The following is a 19,389-nucleotide window of genomic DNA, read 5'->3' as shown; positions in this document are numbered from 1 at the left end:
TGGTCACATAAAGATCTGAAAGCAAAACTGAAACATTTTGATGACAAAGTAGATCTGATGAGGTTTGATTGATTTTGGGCTTGCAGAATCAGCAAATTACCCACCAACTGTTACCACAACTTGATGCAGATATTTCTAAATTCTGAGCCCAGTGCACAATAAACTAGTGAGAAGAGCACAAATTCAAAAATCTACCCCAACTTTGGCAGAAAATTAATGCTTATAACATCAGGCTGATTTTGAAACAAAATTTTCAGGGCCTCTAAAATTCCCATTTGTTTATGAGAATCCACACAGAAGCTCTTTGTTCTTGACTGTTCAGGACTTTTTGATCCTCCCAGAGACAGCTATAAAAGCGTACCTGCACGCTCACACATAGTAATATCCACCTCGACTTCTCTGTATTTTTCCAGCTCTTGATAACCCTTGTTGCTCTGCTGGTACAAATCTGGTGGAAACACTTTACCCTGCAGAGTGGAAACTTCAGACCAGCACTTTGACACAGCTGGACATTATTCTCCCACACCCGTAGCATTAGTGACTGTGACTCTGTACCCACTCAATTATTAAGCGCCACAAATTCACATACGGCTTATTTTCCTCTCTGTTCTGAGTCACGGTGGTCTAATACCGTGCTTGTGTGGCAGTCTTTGAAGCGGAATAGGTCTTTTTATTGTCCCTGTTTGATGTGTGTGCAGGCGCCTGTAGACATGTGATTCGCTTCATTCTCTCCTGTCTGTCTGTTCCTTTGTGTTCATTGTCGCCTTTGTATGAAGCGATTGCCCCACAACTGTTTTTGCATATTCAAAAACTCCTTGTTTTTTAATGCTCTCTGTGTGTCGCCCCTTTTAGAGGATTTTGAAACAATGCATTATCAGGTGTTGGTTCAGGTGAATAGTGTACAATGTACTGTACGATGTTTGAGGCCTAACGCTTGTTTACCAGATTGAGTAATTAATCTCCCTTATCTTTATAAGAAAACAGAGTCCACTGTCTGTACTAACCTGTTCACAAAGAATGTATGTATGTATTTCATTTGTAAGATGCAGAATTCAGGGGTCTGAGTGCAGAGTATTGGACTTCATTTCTTGCAAAGCCCACAGAAACTTGGTCCAATCAAAGATATTTTGCTCTAATGATGCACACAGTTTCCTTGGCCCCCAATTTTCGGGGAGGATTTTATCCCTTTAAATGCCCCTGGACTCACAGCTTCATGATTAATTTAGACTTTTGCTAAGGCAATGCTTTTGTCTTTCAAGGTATCACATACAACACTGTACATGTTTTGTATGTAGTAAATGCTAGTGGAGTGCCCTGAACACAGTAACAAAATCCCCCTAAATCTTTCACACTACACCTTTAAGAGTTACAAATCAGCACACAGTTGAGGTACAGCATATTCAGAAGAGCAGATGGCAATGCTATTCCCACAAATGAACATAAAATAGAGTTATTAACAGGGTGGAAATGATTGGCAGGTAGGAACAAAACCTCATCTGGCCCACCTAGTTACATCTGTGATTTGTGCCACTCAGAGCACTAATCCTCAAACCCACTTTCAAGCACTGGTCCACTGACACTGAGGCAGGAAAACCAGATAATTAGATCATGATGGCTAAAACAGTAACATAAGTGCTCACGGCAGCCAGAGAGCTGAGTTACAGACTGCTTAGACACTGAAAAGAAGCCATAAACAGGTGGAAGCTAAAATAACAGTTTGAGTTAGAGCCGAAAGCTGCCGCAGAACCAGATTTCTGATGACCTGCAGGGTCAGAGATTTAGTTGGAAATGTTTTACTTTTTCATTTGCTGCAGACTTTAAGAAAATTAGTGACAGATAAAGGTGAATGAATAACAGAAAGCCCCAGGTGTAAACCTCCTGAGGTGAGTCTGCCCTTTACATGTTAGACACGATCCAACAGCTCCACTCTCAGGGCGTTTGTCAGCTCAGCTTATTCAGAGCCAGTGTTGCATGGACAAATGTAACTCTTAATGGGAAAAGTGACATGCAGATTCACTTTTCTGCTAGGCTTTTTTTTTTTTCTTAAATCATTGTTTTAAACTTAAACTCAATTGTACTACATTTCCTGACATTACTTTGTGCAGTTGTTTAGAAGTTTATCTTCACAGTTTATATGTTATTAAGTGTATTCATGGTCCAATTATATATTTATTTCAGGTTACTTGAAATAACTTGACTGTTGACTGTGGTCCTGCCACTCACGCAGGCTCACAGATGGATCTAGATGCCCCTTCACTGCAGATACTACTGAACTACCAAGTTTGACCACTTGATGTCAGTGTTGGCCAGGTGCCCTTTCAGGTCTAAATTTTTCTTTTGAATAAAATCACTTCTAGTTGGACTGATAGAGCTACATTGTTGTGTTCACCCTTAAAAAAAGTAAATCACCTTGCATTTTGAATTTTTAAACTCATCCTTTTTTCCTGGAGAGAGCACCAGCGGAGCACAAAGAGCATTGGTGCTTGAACGTGAAATTACATCTGTGTTAATCAAATGGCTGAAAACCTATTAGTATAAGAGCTGCATCTGGACTGAATTGATTCCTCTCTTGTAGGAATGCCAAACAAGAAGCCTAATGTGACTCATACACCTCAGTGGTCGCTGTTAGTCCTGTTAGTGGCTGCTGAGGTCTGATATCATTCAGTCTTCATCATTGCTGCATTTAGTTACATGTCTTGTCTCCTCTGTCCAGATAACCAAGTCCTGCAGTTTGGGAAGCTGGTCAGCACCTCCAACACCTATGAACCCGTTGCCCCTGGAGAGCCCAGGAAGCCTGTGACGGTGACAACAGACCAGTCCCTGGTCTGGAGCATGGGGATATGCAAGGACAGGGGATGACTCAGAGGATCTATTCTTCTTGATAAATTAGTTTCATAGTCTAATCTCAAGTGGTCAAAAACCTCATTTAATTGTTTTTAAAATGATATAATGGTGGAAAGCAGGAAAATTCAAAACTGACCTGATGACTATTTTTAGTATTTATATCTTAGTGACCACCCTTGAAAGTTGTGTATCTTGTGTATCTACTGTACTAGTTTAATGTTTAGTTTTTACCCAACACTCGATTGTAAAAGGTTCAGTTCATGAGCCATGTATGGATTAATTCCTGCTTCTGAACCTGACTCCCAATCAGTGTCTGGTCACCTAGATGTAAACACATTTTTCATACCAGATAGCTTTTAGTTAATGACTGAGCTGCCAGCATATCTTCCTTAGGTATCTGCTTTATATCACAGTCTACAGTATGTGCCTTTAATCAGGACTGATCCACGGTCTTCTTGTGGATGCCACATTAACATGATCTAGTCTAAGTATTTGTGCCTTTTGACAACAGTTTCATGCTGTGGTTCTGAAAGTCAGACAGGTAAGGTAACGTGCTGCATGCTGCAGTTAACAAACAGGAGATGTGGACAGACAGCACAAGCGAATCTCTGGGTTTCAATTTGTTTTATTTACACAGCGAAATATAAATGTTGTGTACAGAATGTAGAAATGCCATCCCTTCAGTTCCCGATCACACCAGCCCGATAACGTTTGTCTCCAGATCCTCTCCTGCCCCCCGATATCAAAGTTTGTGTTTTTGCTCAACCAGGATCTAACCACCACTAGAAAAAGACAAAAGAGAAATGTGATGTTAGTGATTGGAAAAATCAAAATGATACAGGAACATATTTCACTGTGATAATCAGTTTTTTTTGATCAAACAAACAAATTATTCCCTACTTAAGAAATCTATTCCCCTAAACACAATTATCACTATTATGTGTAATAGCTGTAAAAGTTTTTTCATTGTACCACCATTTTCTTCCGAAAATAGACAATCCAATTTCTGCACTTTGGGACACTGTACAATCTGACTGATGACAGCTGCCTAAATGAATGGTATTTAAATGTGACATCCTACTGTACACAAAAATAAAATCATGGGTGCTACCAGTGTGACTTCTTTTTTCCTCTCATCTGCTCTGTAAAGACTAAACTTTTCACTATTCACTACACATAATTCTAAGTTCAGGAAACGCTGCCCCTTTGGAGGTTATTTTTAATGATAATAATGATGATAATGACACTTAAACAGGCAATTAATAATATAAGAGTCTCTTCTAGCTCTGGCAAATAAATTAGGGTGTTTACAATAAAGTCATCAGAATCATGAGATGCATAAAAATCATAAACACTAAAAAAAACATTTAAAGAACAAGCATTGTAAGCTAGTGCATTTGCAGCAGTGCCATTTTGTCACCAAGTTTACCTTTATCACAAGAATTGCAGCTTCTGTAATATGGATATTGCACTTGACTATATTTCCATTGACATAATACTTTCATTAACTGTTCTACTCTATTCAAAATTGAAAGAATGAATCAGTATCTCAGTCTCAATATAAAAATCTCAATGTGTCAGATGAACAGCCATAATACACTGAATTGCATTTGACTGTTATTTACACATTTTTGCAATGAATAGATAGAGACAATTAAAGCAGAGGAAAGGGGAGTGGGCCTGGTGATCAGACACCCCGTCTCTCTCTGAGGAGTCATCAGTGATATCAGTGGAACATTGGGACAAAATGTTTAGACCGCGCTTTCCTTCTCAAGACAATCCTCCTTCTCCTAACTCTTCCACTTAAATAGCCATCAGACACCAACTGCATGATTTAATTTCCCATGTAAATAAGATGTGTGTTACTACTACTCACACAATGATGTTGTTGATGGGGATGTGAATGAGTTTGACGAAGAAACCAATGAAACCCATGATAGCAAACCCAATCGCTGTGGCCATGGCAATCTTCTGGAATTCTGGAAAGAGACGAAACAAATGTCAAATACAACAAAAACCAAGTGATAATTAATCCTGCTCGTTGGATCCTAAATGTGTTATCAAAGCAACTCGGGTTTGAAAGTGGATAGGAAGGTTTAAACGCTGCTATCAACACAACAAAGAGTGGGCCAAATTGAGGGAAAGAAGTGTGAACCTACCTTTTCTGTCGGGTTTTGTGCATCTCTTTACGAGCCTTATGGAGTCTTTGACGAACTGCCGACTGGGCTCGACAAACTGCATTACTTGATCCATGGTGTTTAGGCTGCGGACAGAATCAAAACCATCAACGTTATCAGTGTTAAAGCTCGGACTGCCTTCAGTGCTGACGTTGACTTCGACAGCCTGACTCTCTTCACGACTCCCACTCGACGTAATAATCGTTCATGTACCGCACATTTTCTCTTTTTCCATCAAACATTATGCTGAATATTCAATCAAAGATATGAGTGCTTATTGCCGAAAGTTTGTTCTGTTAGTTGCTAGCTAACGTTATCGTAAGAGAATATACAAGGTTGACGTAACGTTGGGTCAACTGGAAATCCAATAAACAAAACAAATAAAAGTGAATTACGTTTTACAGCAGTTAGTGGGTTACATATATGTAAAAAAATGCACAAATCTTGAATAAAGTAGCACCTAGCTTACCTGTTTCTATCCTGTTAGCTATGAAGACAATCAGAGGAGTGAGAGCCACGTAGCTTTCAGGCAGCTTGCTAGTAAAAAAGAAGAGCTGACGTAGACTTTAGCCGCGCATGCGTATGATCTTTCTCTTGTTTTTTATTTGAGCTTGAATTATTGACCACACGGCCGCCTACAGGCTAGGAGGTGTACATGCAGAGAAAGCCTGCCAGTTTTGATTACAGCAGTAGTAACGTAGGTTAATCTCATTTTATTCATTATCTTAATTATGTCCGACTTTATCACAACTTTTTAGTTAGGCTGCAAAATGGGAAATCACTAGAGACCTGAATAATATTTAAGACTAATATATTACAGATGTTTTTACCTCTATTTTATTTGTACTTAACTGTGCCTTTGTCTTTGTAATCTTTATAATTGAATAATCTAATTATACTTGTAATAATTTAATTACATGGCTCTGTGTCTTCTCTTATTTTTCTTACATTTGAATACGTGTTAATACTGTATGTTTGTGTCATAAGCTCAATAGAATTAAAGTTTGTTGTATCTGCTAAAAATAAAATACTGAATCATACTCTGGCTTGATTAAAAAGAAAAGTAATTCAATGGAGCTAAGCAAGAGAGTAGTACTGGTCCTAGACTGCTTGTAGCCACCTCTCTTGCTCATGCCGCATTCCTTTAGTTGTAAATACCTCCTCATGTGACTTAGATTAAGATACGGTTTTAAAATAAAAGTCTGGCATTTTGTCTTGATCTTTGTTCTCTGTTGAATGAATTATGTAGTGGGACAAGCTACAGACAAAAAGAAGCCAAGTCTACTGCATTCTACACACTGCTTTTGTGAACATTATTCTTTTAATTTGTCACTTTAACGAATCACCCATGGAGTAAGCCACACTGAAATTCAGTTTGGGTGGCACTGGCTTCAAGAATTTAAGAACCTCACTTCTCTCATTATTAATACACTAAACTTACCTAATCTCTTTTAACTTTCAAAAATTCACATCTTATTGTATCTGCAAAGGTCAACCCAACATGTTGGAAAATGATTAAAATGACTGCATTAAGTAAACACACTCAGATCTCACATACACAGTAACTTTTATGTAAAAGTCACAAGTAAGCACAACTTTGCAATAGGGACCACAGATGAAAAATAACCTCTTGGTTAACTCTGGTGCATTTACATTAATGTTTATTAATGTCCACTGTCCTTGCTAAGTAAACCAACAAATATTTTTTTTCCAGTATAACAGGTCAAATTCTTACATTCTGTATATGTTGTCACATTAAAATATACCCAGTTTGAACGTTGTAATGAAAACCATAATGTAAATATATCATGGCTGCAAGGTATGGAGATAAAAATATTACCCCAGCATAGCCATACCACAGAGGCTTTAACGTTCCCCTTCCTCAGGAAGAGACCTTAAACTTAAGATTGCATGATACAAGGATGTGCAATGAAACAGATCAATGAAACAAAGTAGACCAATGACCTGTGTTTTACTGATCAGTAAATGTGCATTTTGATACTTTAAGTACCGCAAAAACAGGGCAGCACTTACTTCATATTAGCTGTCATTTGATTGCTTTAGCTGTCTACCACAGTATCATGTAAGGCTTTTGACACTGCACATGGCACAAGGCTACAAGCATTCTGGGAACCAACTTAGCCCCAAGATAAGATGCTGTTTGGCTTTAGGCCACGAAAACCTTCACACTGGCACAACTGGACACGTTGTGCAGTGCGTTAACACTGACTTTTGCCTGCTCCAAAGCAGGGTCAGAAAGCACTTTGCTGAATTATCCCCTGAAACCTGACTAAACACGTGACTAAAAGGTATGAAACAGGGCTAAAGTAAGTAGAGTAGTAAAGCATCTTTCTAGAACTCAATCTTTTGTGGAATGTTCCAACATACATTTAATCTAAGGCTAGCAGAAATGCAGTGTGATCCATATAACCCAGAGCCCAGGCTAAATCAGGGTTAACAATGTGTGCGTGAAAAGAAGTTATCCCTTGGTCAACTCTCAGCCTGGGGCCAACGAGAGCCCCTTCCAAAGTAAGACTGTGCTAGCTAACATCTTTACAAGATAACATGGAACAGCATCTGCACTTCAGAGACAAAACTGACAAATCAGTTAGCAAAAGCACAGAAAAAGAAACTTTATATGCCTTCAACAGTTTTCATATTCTACAGAAAGTACTGAAAATCATTTGTCTGCCAGTGAATGCTAACAAATATTATGAAAATGGCTAAATCATCAAGCAATCTTGCTGGACAAAACGTCAGATTTGACGAGCTCTTAGCAGTGATCCAGTGATGTTTGGATTGTTAAGTACTTAAAGTCATAAAATACATCTTTTTCACAACAGTAACAGTAACATTAATGCCTCTAGAAAGGAATGTCGTTCGCTGTGCACTATTCACTATTCACTGCCAAGTGATGCCAAGCATGTTGCAGCTTATCTCCCAAAGCTTTTGGGCCAAGTCATCGTCAGAAGCAGTCCGTGAGCACCTTGCAGCAGCGCAGTCACTAAGCACACATAGGGACAGAGAATTGCCATTACATACTGTGTGTTGCATGAGTACTTCACTCTGAGCTACACACACTACACCCTTTTGTTAGTCCACACACAGTAATATGAAGCAGAAGCTGAAGGCTCCTCTTTAATCAACTGAAGGTTAGCTGAAGTATTGTATGTACCTGAAGTATCCTCCACTCTGGCTCTCCAGATGTGGCTCCACAGCACAGTAGATTGTTGTCTGTGCTCCCTCCACTGTTGTTTTGGTGAAGATCCTGAAGATCTTCACTGCCATCTGGATACACTGGTGCTGGTGCCTCCACAGGTCAGACTGCACCACCCCCGGGTGGAGAGAGAACACACTCACCCCAGTTCCTGCAACAAGCATACAGGAACTGACATTTTTACACACATACTGGATGTTAATGATAACACATGCTCTGCTCTGATTTTTCATATAATTTACACATCTGTGCAAAACATGCTTCTTTTTCAGAAGTGTAAATCAAAATGTGATCAGTATGTTCTTATATAAAACAGAATACAGTGCTGTTTATGATTCACCTTTCTTAGCAAGCACAATTGCTTATCTTCTCTCCAGCAACTATCTTATAATATTCTTGAATTTCCCTCGGGATCAATCTATCTATCTAAAAAATTCTCCCTTTAGAAAGCCATCAAGCCCATAGACTTCAAGACTTTCCTAAGAAAACTAATTCAAAATCAGCATCTGAGTTTTTTAAGCTATTTTATTTTTTTTTCTTTTGTATTCCATCTTGTGAAACATGTTCTTATGCCTGCATCCCTTAAAAACGTGACTGTCTCACCTCACCTTGCAAACGTTTGGCCAGTGAGCGTGCAAAGAGGACATTAGCCAGTTTGCTCTGTCCATAGGCCTTCATGGTATCGTAGCTCCTCTCACTGTTGATGTCATCCAATCGAAGCCCGGTCCAGGTGTGGGCCACCGACGCCACAACAACAATACGGGCAGGAGCTGAGCGTTTGATGAGGTCCAGCAGCAGGTAAGTCAACAGGAAGTGACCTGAGGTAAGTCACAAGACAGGTTTTTCAGTGTCATTACCACACTGTGATATGATTTTTACACCTCAAGTGGTCTGGAAAAACATTCCTGGAGGACAGGTGTAAACAGAAAAGCAATACGATTGGCTAATTTAAACGTGACGCAATTATCACCACTCACACTCATAGACTGTTTAATGAATGTACCAGAACATTTTCACCATAAACAACATAAACACTGTCTGGACTCTCTTTACTGCTCCTGTGTTTGTGAACTCTGAAGGACACGTAAAGATGTGATGCGAGCTTCCCTTACTATTGTTCAGTGTTTTCCTGTTTTACCGATGACATGACCAGAGGTGATCCTTATTTAAAGTGCATATATACATATAAAGGATGTTTGTGAATGTGCAGGTACAGTCTGTATTCATATGTATGCATGAGGGCGACCAAATTCGAGCACAGTGTTCTCTTTGTTAGCTTGTGGCAAAAATACCACCAAAGAATTATTTGGAAGGAAGCCACAGTCTAACACTGACAGCTTGAAGAAAACAGTGGCTTCTGTTCATTTTCCTGGCTGCTATGTTGGTCAGTTTGGTTGTACACAAGCCTGTGAATACCACTTAATAAGGAAAAACAATATTTTTTTTACCTTCTTTAGCAGGAAAATCCCTCCTATCATTATGCACTGATGCCAGCTGGCTGAGCAGTTGGCACTTTGAAGTCTCTCCATTATTTCTCTCACTGACAAACGTGACAGCCAACTAAACTGCTTCACTGCATTTCACGACTGCTCGCCGGATTCTCAAAAAATGTAAATGAAATTTCAAATCAATGTACAGCACGACTCACCCAAATGATTGACCCCTAACTGCATTTCATAGCCGTCAGCAGTCTTGGAGTAGGGACACATCATGATGCCTGCATTGTTAATCAGGATATTCACTTGTTTCTCCTCTGAAAAGAACATCCCAAACAAACACAAGGAAGAGTTAGCAAGTAACATCAAACATTTGGAGTCCAGCGATTCTCCCTGAAACTCTCCTGCTCACAGACACGTGGACAGGAGCAGCCAGGGATCGAACTGCCAACCGTGTGATTAATGGACAAACCACTGAGCTTCCTGAACCAGAGCTGCCCTATTCAACACAGTGTCAGGAGGAGGACATTGAAAGGAAGTGTGTGTGCAATAAGTGAAGCCGCATGATGGTCAGTCACCCACCTTTGTTGATGAGTTCAGCAAACGCTCTGATGGACTTGGTGTCAGATAGATCCAGCTTTCTGATGACCACATTCTCATTTCCTGTGTCTTCCAAAATCTCCGTCCGTGCCTCATCTGCCCTCTCCAGGTCCCTGCACGCCATGACAATACGTGCTCCTGAAAAACAAAGGCCATATGATCGGTTCATGTTCTTTTCCTTTCCCACTCTGAAGGCATACAGCTTAGGCTGCAATGATTATTTTCATTATCGTCTAAATTCTTCATACACTAAGATATCACAAGATAAAAGCTATAAACAGCCATTATACTGTGCTGAATACACATCTGACATTACATAAAGTCAAATATTCTACACACATAAGGTTTAAATCCTTCAAAGTTTCCCAAAGCTTACAGACACCTACATCATTTAGGAAGGAAGTACCTAAATGTCTCTGTGTGCTTTTGATCCTCCTCTAATGTTCTCTAAAGTCTCATTCAGCATCTCATTTAGCCAACTGCTCTGCTCACATGAACACAACACCCTCTCAACTGTGTCGCTCTCATTCGCCTCTGACGCAAATTACGCATTTTCCTTAATGAGCCTGGAGATGGGCTTTGAGAACATGTGCACACACACTTTCTCACCCACAGACACACAGGCAAAAACACATGCATGCCCACACAAACAACAAGTGGATACCCTGTCCAACACACACTCACACAAACATGCACACACTCATACATACAAAGTAGCTGCTGTGCCCAGCAATTATGGAAGAGGAGAGTCATTAATCAGACAGAGCGAAGCGTCTGCATCCCGTCTCACTGTCTTTGTTTCTCCCCTGCTGCTCCCATGTGGGAAAACTCAATTGTTCCAGCGTTTCCCTGGGAGCCAAGTTCACTCAATTAAATAAAATAGTACAAAGCGAGAATGAAAGATCATACTGAGTCAAGTTAGAGATCTTCCTGCAGATGATTACACAGTGTTGTGCATGCATAATGACGAAAGGGAGGCCTGATCATATTCTGTACATTTGGACCATATAATAATATCTAATTATTACCATTACTTTGCCTTTTAAAAGGTTAAATATATGACATTTTGAACATTAATAGAACAGCTGACAACTACGTGCAAAGATTTAGTGGACTAATGGAGTCCTGAACCGAGGATGACATCACACTACTTCTGTGGAACCCCGTTCTGTCCTGAGGTCAGCTTCCAACAGAAACTCTCTCCTGTTACAGCTCAACATTTTCATTTCACTAAAACATGTTGCTGGAAACACTCTGAAGCAGAAATAAGCCACGTGAGCGTCAGGAGCCTCCGTTTCAAAGCAGACCACAAAATGGCAGCCGACTCGTCATAAGCTTTCACTTTGGAGCTGAGCAGCACACAACATTTTAACTAAATATGCAGTAACAAAATCCTGATTCATATTTGATCATTTTACAGTTTGATCTGAGTTTTGTCAGCAACATGTGTCAAGATTTCTTTTTTTCCAGCTTTACTGTGTGAACAGTGTGTGCACTTGTTTTGGCCTGAGATGCTGGTAGAGCATATTTTATATCTAGAGACGACAGTGAGTGTCACGTATCTGACCTTTAACTTGAACTTGAAGTGAAGTGAATGTTATAACCAAATGATTAAAAAAAAAATTAGATTCAGTTTGTCTTTGCTGATACAACGCCTGCAGGAATCCTTCCAAATCGAATCACGTTGTTATCATGTTATGACATAATCTCATTTCCTGAAGGGTGTTATTGTAATTTGACAGTGAATTGTCCAGAAGCAAGGAGCAAAGTAATATTATGTTTCTCTGCAGTGACGCTTCTGTATATCCTGTTCTTTTCCACTTTTTATTTCTCACTTGTTCTGTATTTATATTCATTTCACAACAATAAAGTTGTTGACATTATTGGAAAAAAATTCACTTGCAAAGTAATTGTCTAACGTGTGTGCAGAATGCAGACGAATTAACAAAGTGAATTACATATGTGGAACCAGTTTTTCTAATGCTCACCCTGCATGTGCTTGTGTGTGTGTGTGTGCTCACCATGCATGTGTTTGTGTGTGTGTGTGTGTGCACCCCCCATCTCCCTTTGTTGCCTGTCTGGCTCGGGGGGGAGCAGACCCTCACAATGCTTCCTCTGTCCCCTCGATTCCTCATCTGTCTTTCATCACTGCCATTCATCCTTCAATTGGTGCGAAGTGCTGCTTGATGCTCGCTTTGGTTAACATGGGCTCAGATCTCTTTCCTGTCTGCCATTTGTCTTCACATATATAACAATATAAAAAATCACTTGATCCAGCCTGATATTCCCACCCAAACACACTGAACAGGCAAACCAGGAGGATTAAACCTGATTGTGAGGAGGAGGAGGTCTGAGGTCACACGTAAAGATCACGCTTCATAGCTTTAAACCACCCACGCTTTAGAAGTGCTTAACTCCAGGGAAAAGAGTGGAATGGGTACACTTTGAACGTTAGTGAAAAAGAAAGGAAAAAGAGAAATTGCAGGGTTGGAACACATCGATGCGGCGGAGCCAGAAATAGACTGTGGAGGCAAGTGGAGACAAACACACAGCTGGACAGACAAGCCTGAGCAGTACCTCTTCCTGCCAGGTCCCTGGCCGTTTCTTTGCCAATTCCAGTGTTGGCCCCAGTGATGATGACTGTTTTCCCATCCAGCCTCTCCTCAGATGACCAGTGGTTACAGCACACACTCCTGAACAACACACACAGCAAATAAAGCTTCAATAAAGAGGAAAAAAGTCATGAATACTGTTTCATAATAACTACAGGGATAAGTTTCCAGTCCACTCCAGTAATCTACTTTGTCTGTCCGTACACTCAGTGAGAAACGTGATCCTTTGAGGAATTTTCCACAAAACTGAAGAAATTTGGATGGCTGCTCCCGGGAGAATCAAACACACTGAACACGATGACACTGTGTGTTATTTTCAGTGACCTGTATTTATATTCTCTGAACCTGGCGGATTTCCTGCAAAAGTCAAAGAAAACCTCACAGGAGAAGGAAAGAAAAAAACAAAACAGTGACCAATGGGCTGTTTTCAATTGCTCTGCGTAACAATTTACAAGCAAGAAAAAACAATCTAGATGTTTTTTTCTAACCTCCTGCCGAATCTGGTGGACGGTGCGCTGTTAATCTCCCAAACATTGCGAACAGTGCTTGTTATGAGCCGTTCTTCTCTTACCTGCAGTACATTCCTCCTCACTCAACAGATTTCCACCTCAGGAAACAGAGAGACACTTCAGCAAGACATGCATTTATCCTCCCGGCAGTTCATCACTGGATTTCGTGCTTGTCATCTCGCCCCCAACCCCGTCGCGCTTGTCATCGCAGTATCACGGCTGGGCCAATCAGCAGCGAGCTGACGCATAATTGATTCCCAAGTTCACAGGGTTGGGGAACAACAGGCGGCTCCCCTGCTGCCTCCTGCTGCTCAAGTTGTGGACTGAGCTGCCCGAAGAGGGACGCACGACATCTCAGGCATCACGTACAACAGAGCCCATGAAGAAACACTTAAAGTACAAGCTCATGTTACCCACTAGATGAATATTTTAATATTATTAGCCTCAGTGTGGTTATGTAATATCAGAAACACTGATGTATCGTGATCATGTTGCAGCAGTGCTTCCTGGCCACTTGAGGTCCTTCCAAGCCAAATTTCAGCGGGTTGCCAGTCTCAGTCATGATTATTTCCAGAATTAGTTAATAATTAGTCAATAATTTTAAAAATAATTATCTTATATAAGCTTACTTGCTCTTGAACCAAAGAAAGAAACCCCACATGAGAGCAGCAGATTGGACTATCAGGGATCTTTTTATTAGTTGCAGCTTTTTGCACTTCTTTCTCCAACCTCTTTGCTCGGTGTTCATAAACCTTGATTTCTCCCAATCGACCTCTTACAGTCACGTGACTGCGTTAGTATCCCGGTCACCTACTTTTGCATCACGTGTTAACCTGTCAGCATCCAGTAAACCTAGCATCAGCATAACATTTCTGATAAAACCTCCTTTATGTCATGTAGGAAAGCCTGACTGAGTCTGTATGTTTATCTCCAGCGGATGCCCAGCAGCTGGCAGCTCACAGCCCACAGCTTCAAGGCGGTGCCATCGTCCCGACCTGCCCAGGAGCTCTCTGCAATGGCACAGTCCCTGTGAGGAAGGGGACGGACAGAAACGACAGAGGAATTACCTCTTTTGCACATGTAAGATTTGAATGATGGCTTCTACACGTGTTTCCTTTAACAGTTTAACTCATGTGGGCATTTTGTGCATTCAGTGTGGCCCATGCAGGTTTAGCTAAGATGGCTTTCAGGCGTAGCTGAGCTGTTAGGGGGAATCTCAGGTGAGCGGCGTCACCCACAAAGCAGAAGTCTGTTGGATATTCTGTCAGCTGTTGATGGCAGCTACAGTCTCTGTTTAAACGTGTGTGGTGTGACGCAGGCAGGTGGCCTGGTCATTTGAACTGACTGATCATGAGCATCGCTGCTGCAGCGACAGCATTTCACACTGACTTGTAGTATCCTCCGGTGAGCAGCTCGTCCTCAGGGGCGACGGCGCAGTAGATGCTGGTGTAGGCTCCCTCTGCTGGGGTCTTGACCAGAAACCTGAAGGTCTCGATTATGCCCACAAGAGGGCGCATTAGATGCCTTGTTATGTCAGTGTTCACCACGCCAGGGTCCACAGAGTAGGCCATCACACCCAGAGCTGTGGGTAAAGGGACATAAACTCTCTCAGATGTCTCTCCTTGTCAGCTAAACATTCCTTCTGTCCTTTCTGCAAAAGCAAGTTTCACGATTAGTATTACAGATACATTCTGGTTTTATGTAACCTACAAACAACAACATCAGATGATTTTTGCCTCTTTTCAGATGGCAGGAGTGAAAAGCAGTCATTGTCATCGGTTGTTGTGTTATGGATTCAGAAAGATGATGACAGATGGAGAACATTCAGATATCAAACAGGATAAAAGCTCTACACAATGATGTTTTTTTCCCTTGACAAATATCATGTTCTTCCCAAATGATGCACAGATTGGTTGGCGTTCTATGATCCCTGTGTTTTACAACATCTGGTTCCAGCCCTGATCAGTGGAGCATTGATCATTTCTGTAAAACAGCTGTTTTGTATAAACATGTTTCTATTTGCTTTGCTTCTTGCTCAGAGCAGTTGTGGTTGAGGCATGAGACTCTCACACTGGCAAGAGATGCAGATCAATTTTTTATGCACAGGGAAACAGACAAAGAGGCACAGACACATGAATACAAACATAAAGTACATGATGCATGATCTGTGTCTCACACACACACTCACACACACCCCCTACCCTCAGTCCTTTTGGCCAGCTCTCTGGTAAACAGGATGTTGGCCAGCTTGCTCTGTGCGTAGGCCCTGACAGGGTGATAGTCCTTCTCGCCTCTCAGGTCGTCAAAATTGATCTTGCCCACAGCGTGAGCGGCCGATGACAAGTTAATGACCCGGGATGGAGCCGAGTGCTTCAGCAGGTCCAGTAACAGGAAAGTCAGGAAGAAATGACCTGAAGAGGGGGAAAGAGGTTGGAAGCAGAAGGAAAGACGAGGAGTTTGGCCAGATAAGACACAGAAAGAGCAAAGTGAAGTTTGGGGAAGAAAAATACACAAAGACCTTAGATATTAGTGATTGATCATGTGGTCTGTTGCTGTGTGCTAACGCTTCACTGCGAGAATCAAAAGTTGTGAAGGCCACTGGATATTTAGTTGAATCAATTCGAGACTCCCATCTCACAAAAACTCGCAAACTCCCCAGAAGATATTTTTATCTCGTACCCAAGTGATTGACTCCAAACTGCATCTCATATCCATCCACTGTAACGCTGTAAGGGCACATAGCCACACCTGCGTTGTTGATCAGGTAGTGCAGAGCCTTCTCAGCTGGAAAACAAAAGATATGTTATCCTAATCACAATGTTCAAGAAAAGTGTGTGCTGTATTCAGTGTTCTGGGGTTAGTGTGTGTGACACGCACTCTGGTAGACATTCTCAGCAAACTGGCAGATCGATTTGGTGTCGGACAGATCCAGTAGCCTGGCGACTACCTTGGCTCCCTTCACCTCCCTCATGATGTCCCGAGCAGCTTGCTCTCCCTTCGCCATGTCTCTGCACGCCAAAATCACCCGAGCACCTGCAGAGATCAACTGTGACTTTGTGTTTGTACATGTACGTTCATGCTGAAAATTAAGCAATTTAACAAGTTAAGGTGCTGCTGGGCTTACTTTTAAACATTTGTCTTCATGCCAAGTGTTTATGTGTCAATATATTCTGTATGGCAAGTTCTGATTCCAGTTCTCTGCTTTGCTCTCATATGTTTTTAGCTTTATCTTTTTGGTTCACATGCTTACAGGCATTATTTTGTTTAAGGCAGCAGTTTAAGAGTTGAGCCACCTCCTTTTATTTGTTTTTCTTGCACAAGCTTGTTAAGCTTAAAACAATTTCCACACAGGCACAAGAAAGAATGGCAGAGTAAAAGTAAAAGCCTGTAAGTCATCATGGCACCCATCTGACCAATTTACTTGCCCCGGCCGGCCAGGTCTTTAGCTGTCTCTTTGCCTATTCCAACGTTGGCCCCCGTTACAATCGCTGTCTTCCCATCTAGACGCACATCTGAGGACCACTTGGGATAAAACAGAGACCTGAGGAGTGTGATATGAAGGTATAAATGATTAGAGAGATATTAAAGAGTATCTCATAACACCAAACACGATGGTGAAATCCAACAGGATAAAATGGAACTTTGTAAGGCAAATTAAGGGAATAAATGATTGTTTATGTGACATGTTTATTTGACCTTCCTGCAACTAAATTACAGGCTGGGTGAGGTTAACCACTTAAGGCAAAACAGTAAATACCAGCAACCATAGTCATCGTATAAAATGAAGTTAAAAGTCAAAGGTTTTGAACTGATTTCATTTGACATTTCAGTGTCTGGGTAAACCAGCTCAAGCAGCAATCTCCATCCGTAAAAACAAAGAGAAATTTGGATTACATCTTGCACACTGAAATTTTACTGCATCGCTAAAAACAGAATTATTCAAAGAGATAATTCTACTTTCAAACCTTTTTGTTTCCTGGTGATGATATCATACGTCAGAGCCTTCTTACCTGACTGCTTGCATTTCTGTATTATGTGAAATCAACTTGTAATATCCCTCCTTTGTGACGAGACAGCTGCGTTTGAGTGGCTTCTTAATTCACTGCTGATGTCTCAAGACTGGAGTCTAGAGATGTGCCAGAGAGGATGACAGAGAAATGACCCAGGGAGAGAAGGAATGGCGTGACAAGGATTTAGAATACATTTGGAAGTCACAAATGGATACAAATCCTCCCCTGTTAAAAGTCTTCGTAACTAATCAATCAGAAAGAATTTCAAACAGTCTTCCTGGTTAGCCATCACATGACAAGTACTGCTATAAGCCTATGTAACAAAGAACTAGTTGTGTATTTGTACGAATTAACCCTGAATATTGACTCAGCAGGCACACAGCAAAAAGCATCATTGTTGTCTAGTAAAAGAAGTTTTACTAGACAAACACAAAGAAAATTCCTCAGTTTTACATTAAAAAACAGAATTAAAAACTTTGTGATCAATACAGGAGCAAGCAGCATTTTAAAGGATCAGCTGTGGCCACCATGTTGCAAAGCATGTTTCTACAGTGGCCCAGAATGGACAAACTTAAAAGATGGTCTAACTTCACTTGGTTGCAATCTGCAACGTCACCACTAGATGTCATCCTACATAGGTTCTTTAAGGTCTGCTGGTCCATGTGTTGCTAAGAGAAATTATATACTCATTGGTGATTTCATTCAACCTTTTTGAGCAGTTTATCATAGTGTCAAGCTCCTCATGTGCTCTGCACGCAAAATCTGTGAAATAACTAGAAACAGCATCTGAGGAATGAAAGATTACCACTGGGGAAAACTAACTAATCTGAAACTGAGAGATTGGATCCACAGGTGAGCCGACTGTAATTTCAGCATGTCACCAGTGTGGTTTTTCTGGTGCTTTCCACAGGAAGCACCTCAGTGATCCCCCAGCTGTATGTAAGGGCCAATTCTACGATCAGACCTTTAGGACGCCTCATGTATCATCCCCCCAAATCACCACCACTCATCCAACCCCCCCTTTAGCCTAGTTGGTGTCTTTTCTGTCTCAAATTCTGCGCTTTAAGCTGTCAACCCAAGTAACGTTATCTTCAGCTGTCTCTCCTCTGCTCACTGTGTGTGTGTGTGTGAAATACAGCGTGGCCACAGTAAGCCTACAGACTCTCACACTGACCTGAAATGAAACGACAGCACAGAAATTAGATTAAAATTAAAATTTTATAAAATCTAGATTTAGGAGCAGAAATTTAGGAGCACACCAGAAAATAATATCATAATTAATCTAATAAATAGCCTAGTAAATTTAAAACTGCCTTGTCTTGCACTAGTTTTTACAGTCAGATTTATCATATTTAATTGAGATTTCTTGTCACTTTGTAATCCTAACATGCAGTCGCCACTAGAGGGTGGACTATAACAACTTCCCACATGACTTCAGTCAAAAGATTCTGTTTCTCACACGTGGAAAGTTGAGGGGGAAAAAAAAGTTCAAATCATTTAAATCTACAGTCAGTTTCTGTGTTGGCCGACCAGCCAGGTCTCATGTAAACCATGTGAAAGCTAGTCATAACTTCCTGTTTTTACAAACAACCATAAAATAAGCGGAGGCAAGATGCACACTTACACACACACATACACACACATATAAACATACTCCTGCTGACCCAAACCAGGCCTAAATGAGTGCTGCCAGCTCTTCTCATGTGGTCTCTCTGTGACGCTAGCTGGTCTGACTGCTAGATTAGTTTCTCCTCACAGCTGCTTGCCATACCCGAGCCTGATGAAAGGCTGCCTGTCTGACTGTCTGTCAGCGTGGGGACAAAGACAAAGAGGCCTTGCCACATGTGTAATTATCATTGCTTTGCAAAAATTATAGATCTTAAAGAGATAAATAAGTCGTTCACTGTAATTTGTCAATCCCAGAATAGAAAAGTTGACGGAGAGAAACCAAAGAATGCAGGACAGCAGCCATCACGGAGAGGAC

At 41.1% G+C, this 19,389-nt stretch overlaps 4 protein-coding genes across 8 annotated transcripts in view; 1 reads left to right on the top strand and 3 right to left on the bottom strand.

Annotated features, from left to right (window-relative positions):
• The window catches only part of tpk1 (thiamin pyrophosphokinase 1), a 56,497-nt gene extending 52,873 nt beyond the window's left edge, over positions 1-3,624 (top strand). For 3 of the 5 annotated variants that reach the window (XM_046371221.1, XM_046371219.1, XM_046371220.1), the window contains exon 9: positions 2,714-3,624. In XM_046371221.1, the coding sequence (XP_046227177.1) occupies positions 2,714-2,717 (4 nt within the window). In that variant the 3' untranslated portion in view covers positions 2,718-3,624. Of the gene's footprint in view, positions 1-2,178; positions 2,323-2,713 lie in introns of all 5 variants that reach the window. The other 2 variants (XR_006841418.1, XR_006841419.1) reach the window with 1 other exon arrangement.
• Positions 3,452-5,650, bottom strand: sec61g (SEC61 translocon subunit gamma). The gene is made up of 4 exons (XM_046371222.1): positions 5,491-5,650; positions 5,004-5,107; positions 4,721-4,823; positions 3,452-3,626 (listed from the first exon to the last, which is right to left on the bottom strand). Exons 2-4 carry the CDS (start codon positions 5,095-5,097, stop codon positions 3,617-3,619), a joined length of 207 nt encoding a protein of 68 aa, XP_046227178.1. The 5' UTR covers positions 5,098-5,107; positions 5,491-5,650; the 3' UTR covers positions 3,452-3,616.
• Positions 5,651-6,571: 921 nt separating this feature from the next.
• zgc:112332 (uncharacterized protein LOC553712 homolog) lies at positions 6,572-13,704 on the bottom strand. The gene is made up of 7 exons (XM_046371415.1): positions 13,458-13,704; positions 12,852-12,967; positions 10,257-10,412; positions 9,887-9,991; positions 8,847-9,056; positions 8,197-8,389; positions 6,572-8,025 (listed from the first exon to the last, which is right to left on the bottom strand). The coding sequence occupies exons 1-7, from the start codon at positions 13,466-13,468 to the stop codon at positions 7,923-7,925; spliced, it is 894 nt and encodes a 297-aa protein (XP_046227371.1). The 5' UTR covers positions 13,469-13,704; the 3' UTR covers positions 6,572-7,922.
• Positions 13,705-14,280: 576 nt separating this feature from the next.
• si:dkey-73n8.3 (uncharacterized protein LOC100150965 homolog) lies at positions 14,281-17,993 on the bottom strand. The gene is made up of 8 exons (XM_046371414.1): positions 17,895-17,993; positions 17,406-17,521; positions 16,821-16,936; positions 16,273-16,428; positions 16,075-16,179; positions 15,597-15,806; positions 14,785-14,977; positions 14,281-14,422 (listed from the first exon to the last, which is right to left on the bottom strand). The coding sequence occupies exons 2-8, from the start codon at positions 17,417-17,419 to the stop codon at positions 14,320-14,322; spliced, it is 897 nt and encodes a 298-aa protein (XP_046227370.1). The 5' UTR covers positions 17,420-17,521; positions 17,895-17,993; the 3' UTR covers positions 14,281-14,319.
• Positions 17,994-19,389: the final 1,396 nt, after the last annotated feature.

This window comes from Scatophagus argus, chromosome 18 (genome assembly GCF_020382885.2).
Source record: "Scatophagus argus isolate fScaArg1 chromosome 18, fScaArg1.pri, whole genome shotgun sequence".
Classification (NCBI taxonomy): domain Eukaryota; kingdom Metazoa; phylum Chordata; class Actinopteri; family Scatophagidae; genus Scatophagus; species Scatophagus argus.
The sequence above is the reverse complement of the archived record's forward strand: the minus strand, read 5'-3'. Positions and strand labels throughout refer to the sequence as shown.

What these genes read in the sequence shown, in the direction of transcription:
- sec61g (XM_046371222.1), bottom strand. Translation starts at nt 5,097, where the DNA reads ATGGATCAAGTAATGCAGTTTGTCGAGCCCAGTCGGCAGTTCGTCAAA. An exon ending in CACAAAACCCGACAGAAAAG is followed by an intron (nt 4,824 to 5,003) that starts GTAGGTTCACAC and finishes GTCTCTTTCCAG; the next exon opens with AATTCCAGAAGATTGCCATG.
- si:dkey-73n8.3 (XM_046371414.1), bottom strand. An exon ending in TGCTGAGAATGTCTACCAGA is followed by an intron (nt 16,180 to 16,272) that starts GTGCGTGTCACA and finishes TTTGTTTTCCAG; the next exon opens with CTGAGAAGGCTCTGCACTAC. An exon ending in GCTGGCCAAAAGGACTGAGG is followed by an intron (nt 14,978 to 15,596) that starts GTAGGGGGTGTG and finishes CTTTACCCACAG; the next exon opens with CTCTGGGTGTGATGGCCTAC.
- zgc:112332 (XM_046371415.1), bottom strand. An exon ending in GTTAGGGGTCAATCATTTGG is followed by an intron (nt 9,057 to 9,886) that starts GTGAGTCGTGCT and finishes GACTTACCTCAG; the next exon opens with GTCACTTCCTGTTGACTTAC. An exon ending in CAGAGTGGAGGATACTTCAG is followed by an intron (nt 8,026 to 8,196) that starts GTACATACAATA and finishes ATGTGTGCTTAG; the next exon opens with TGACTGCGCTGCTGCAAGGT.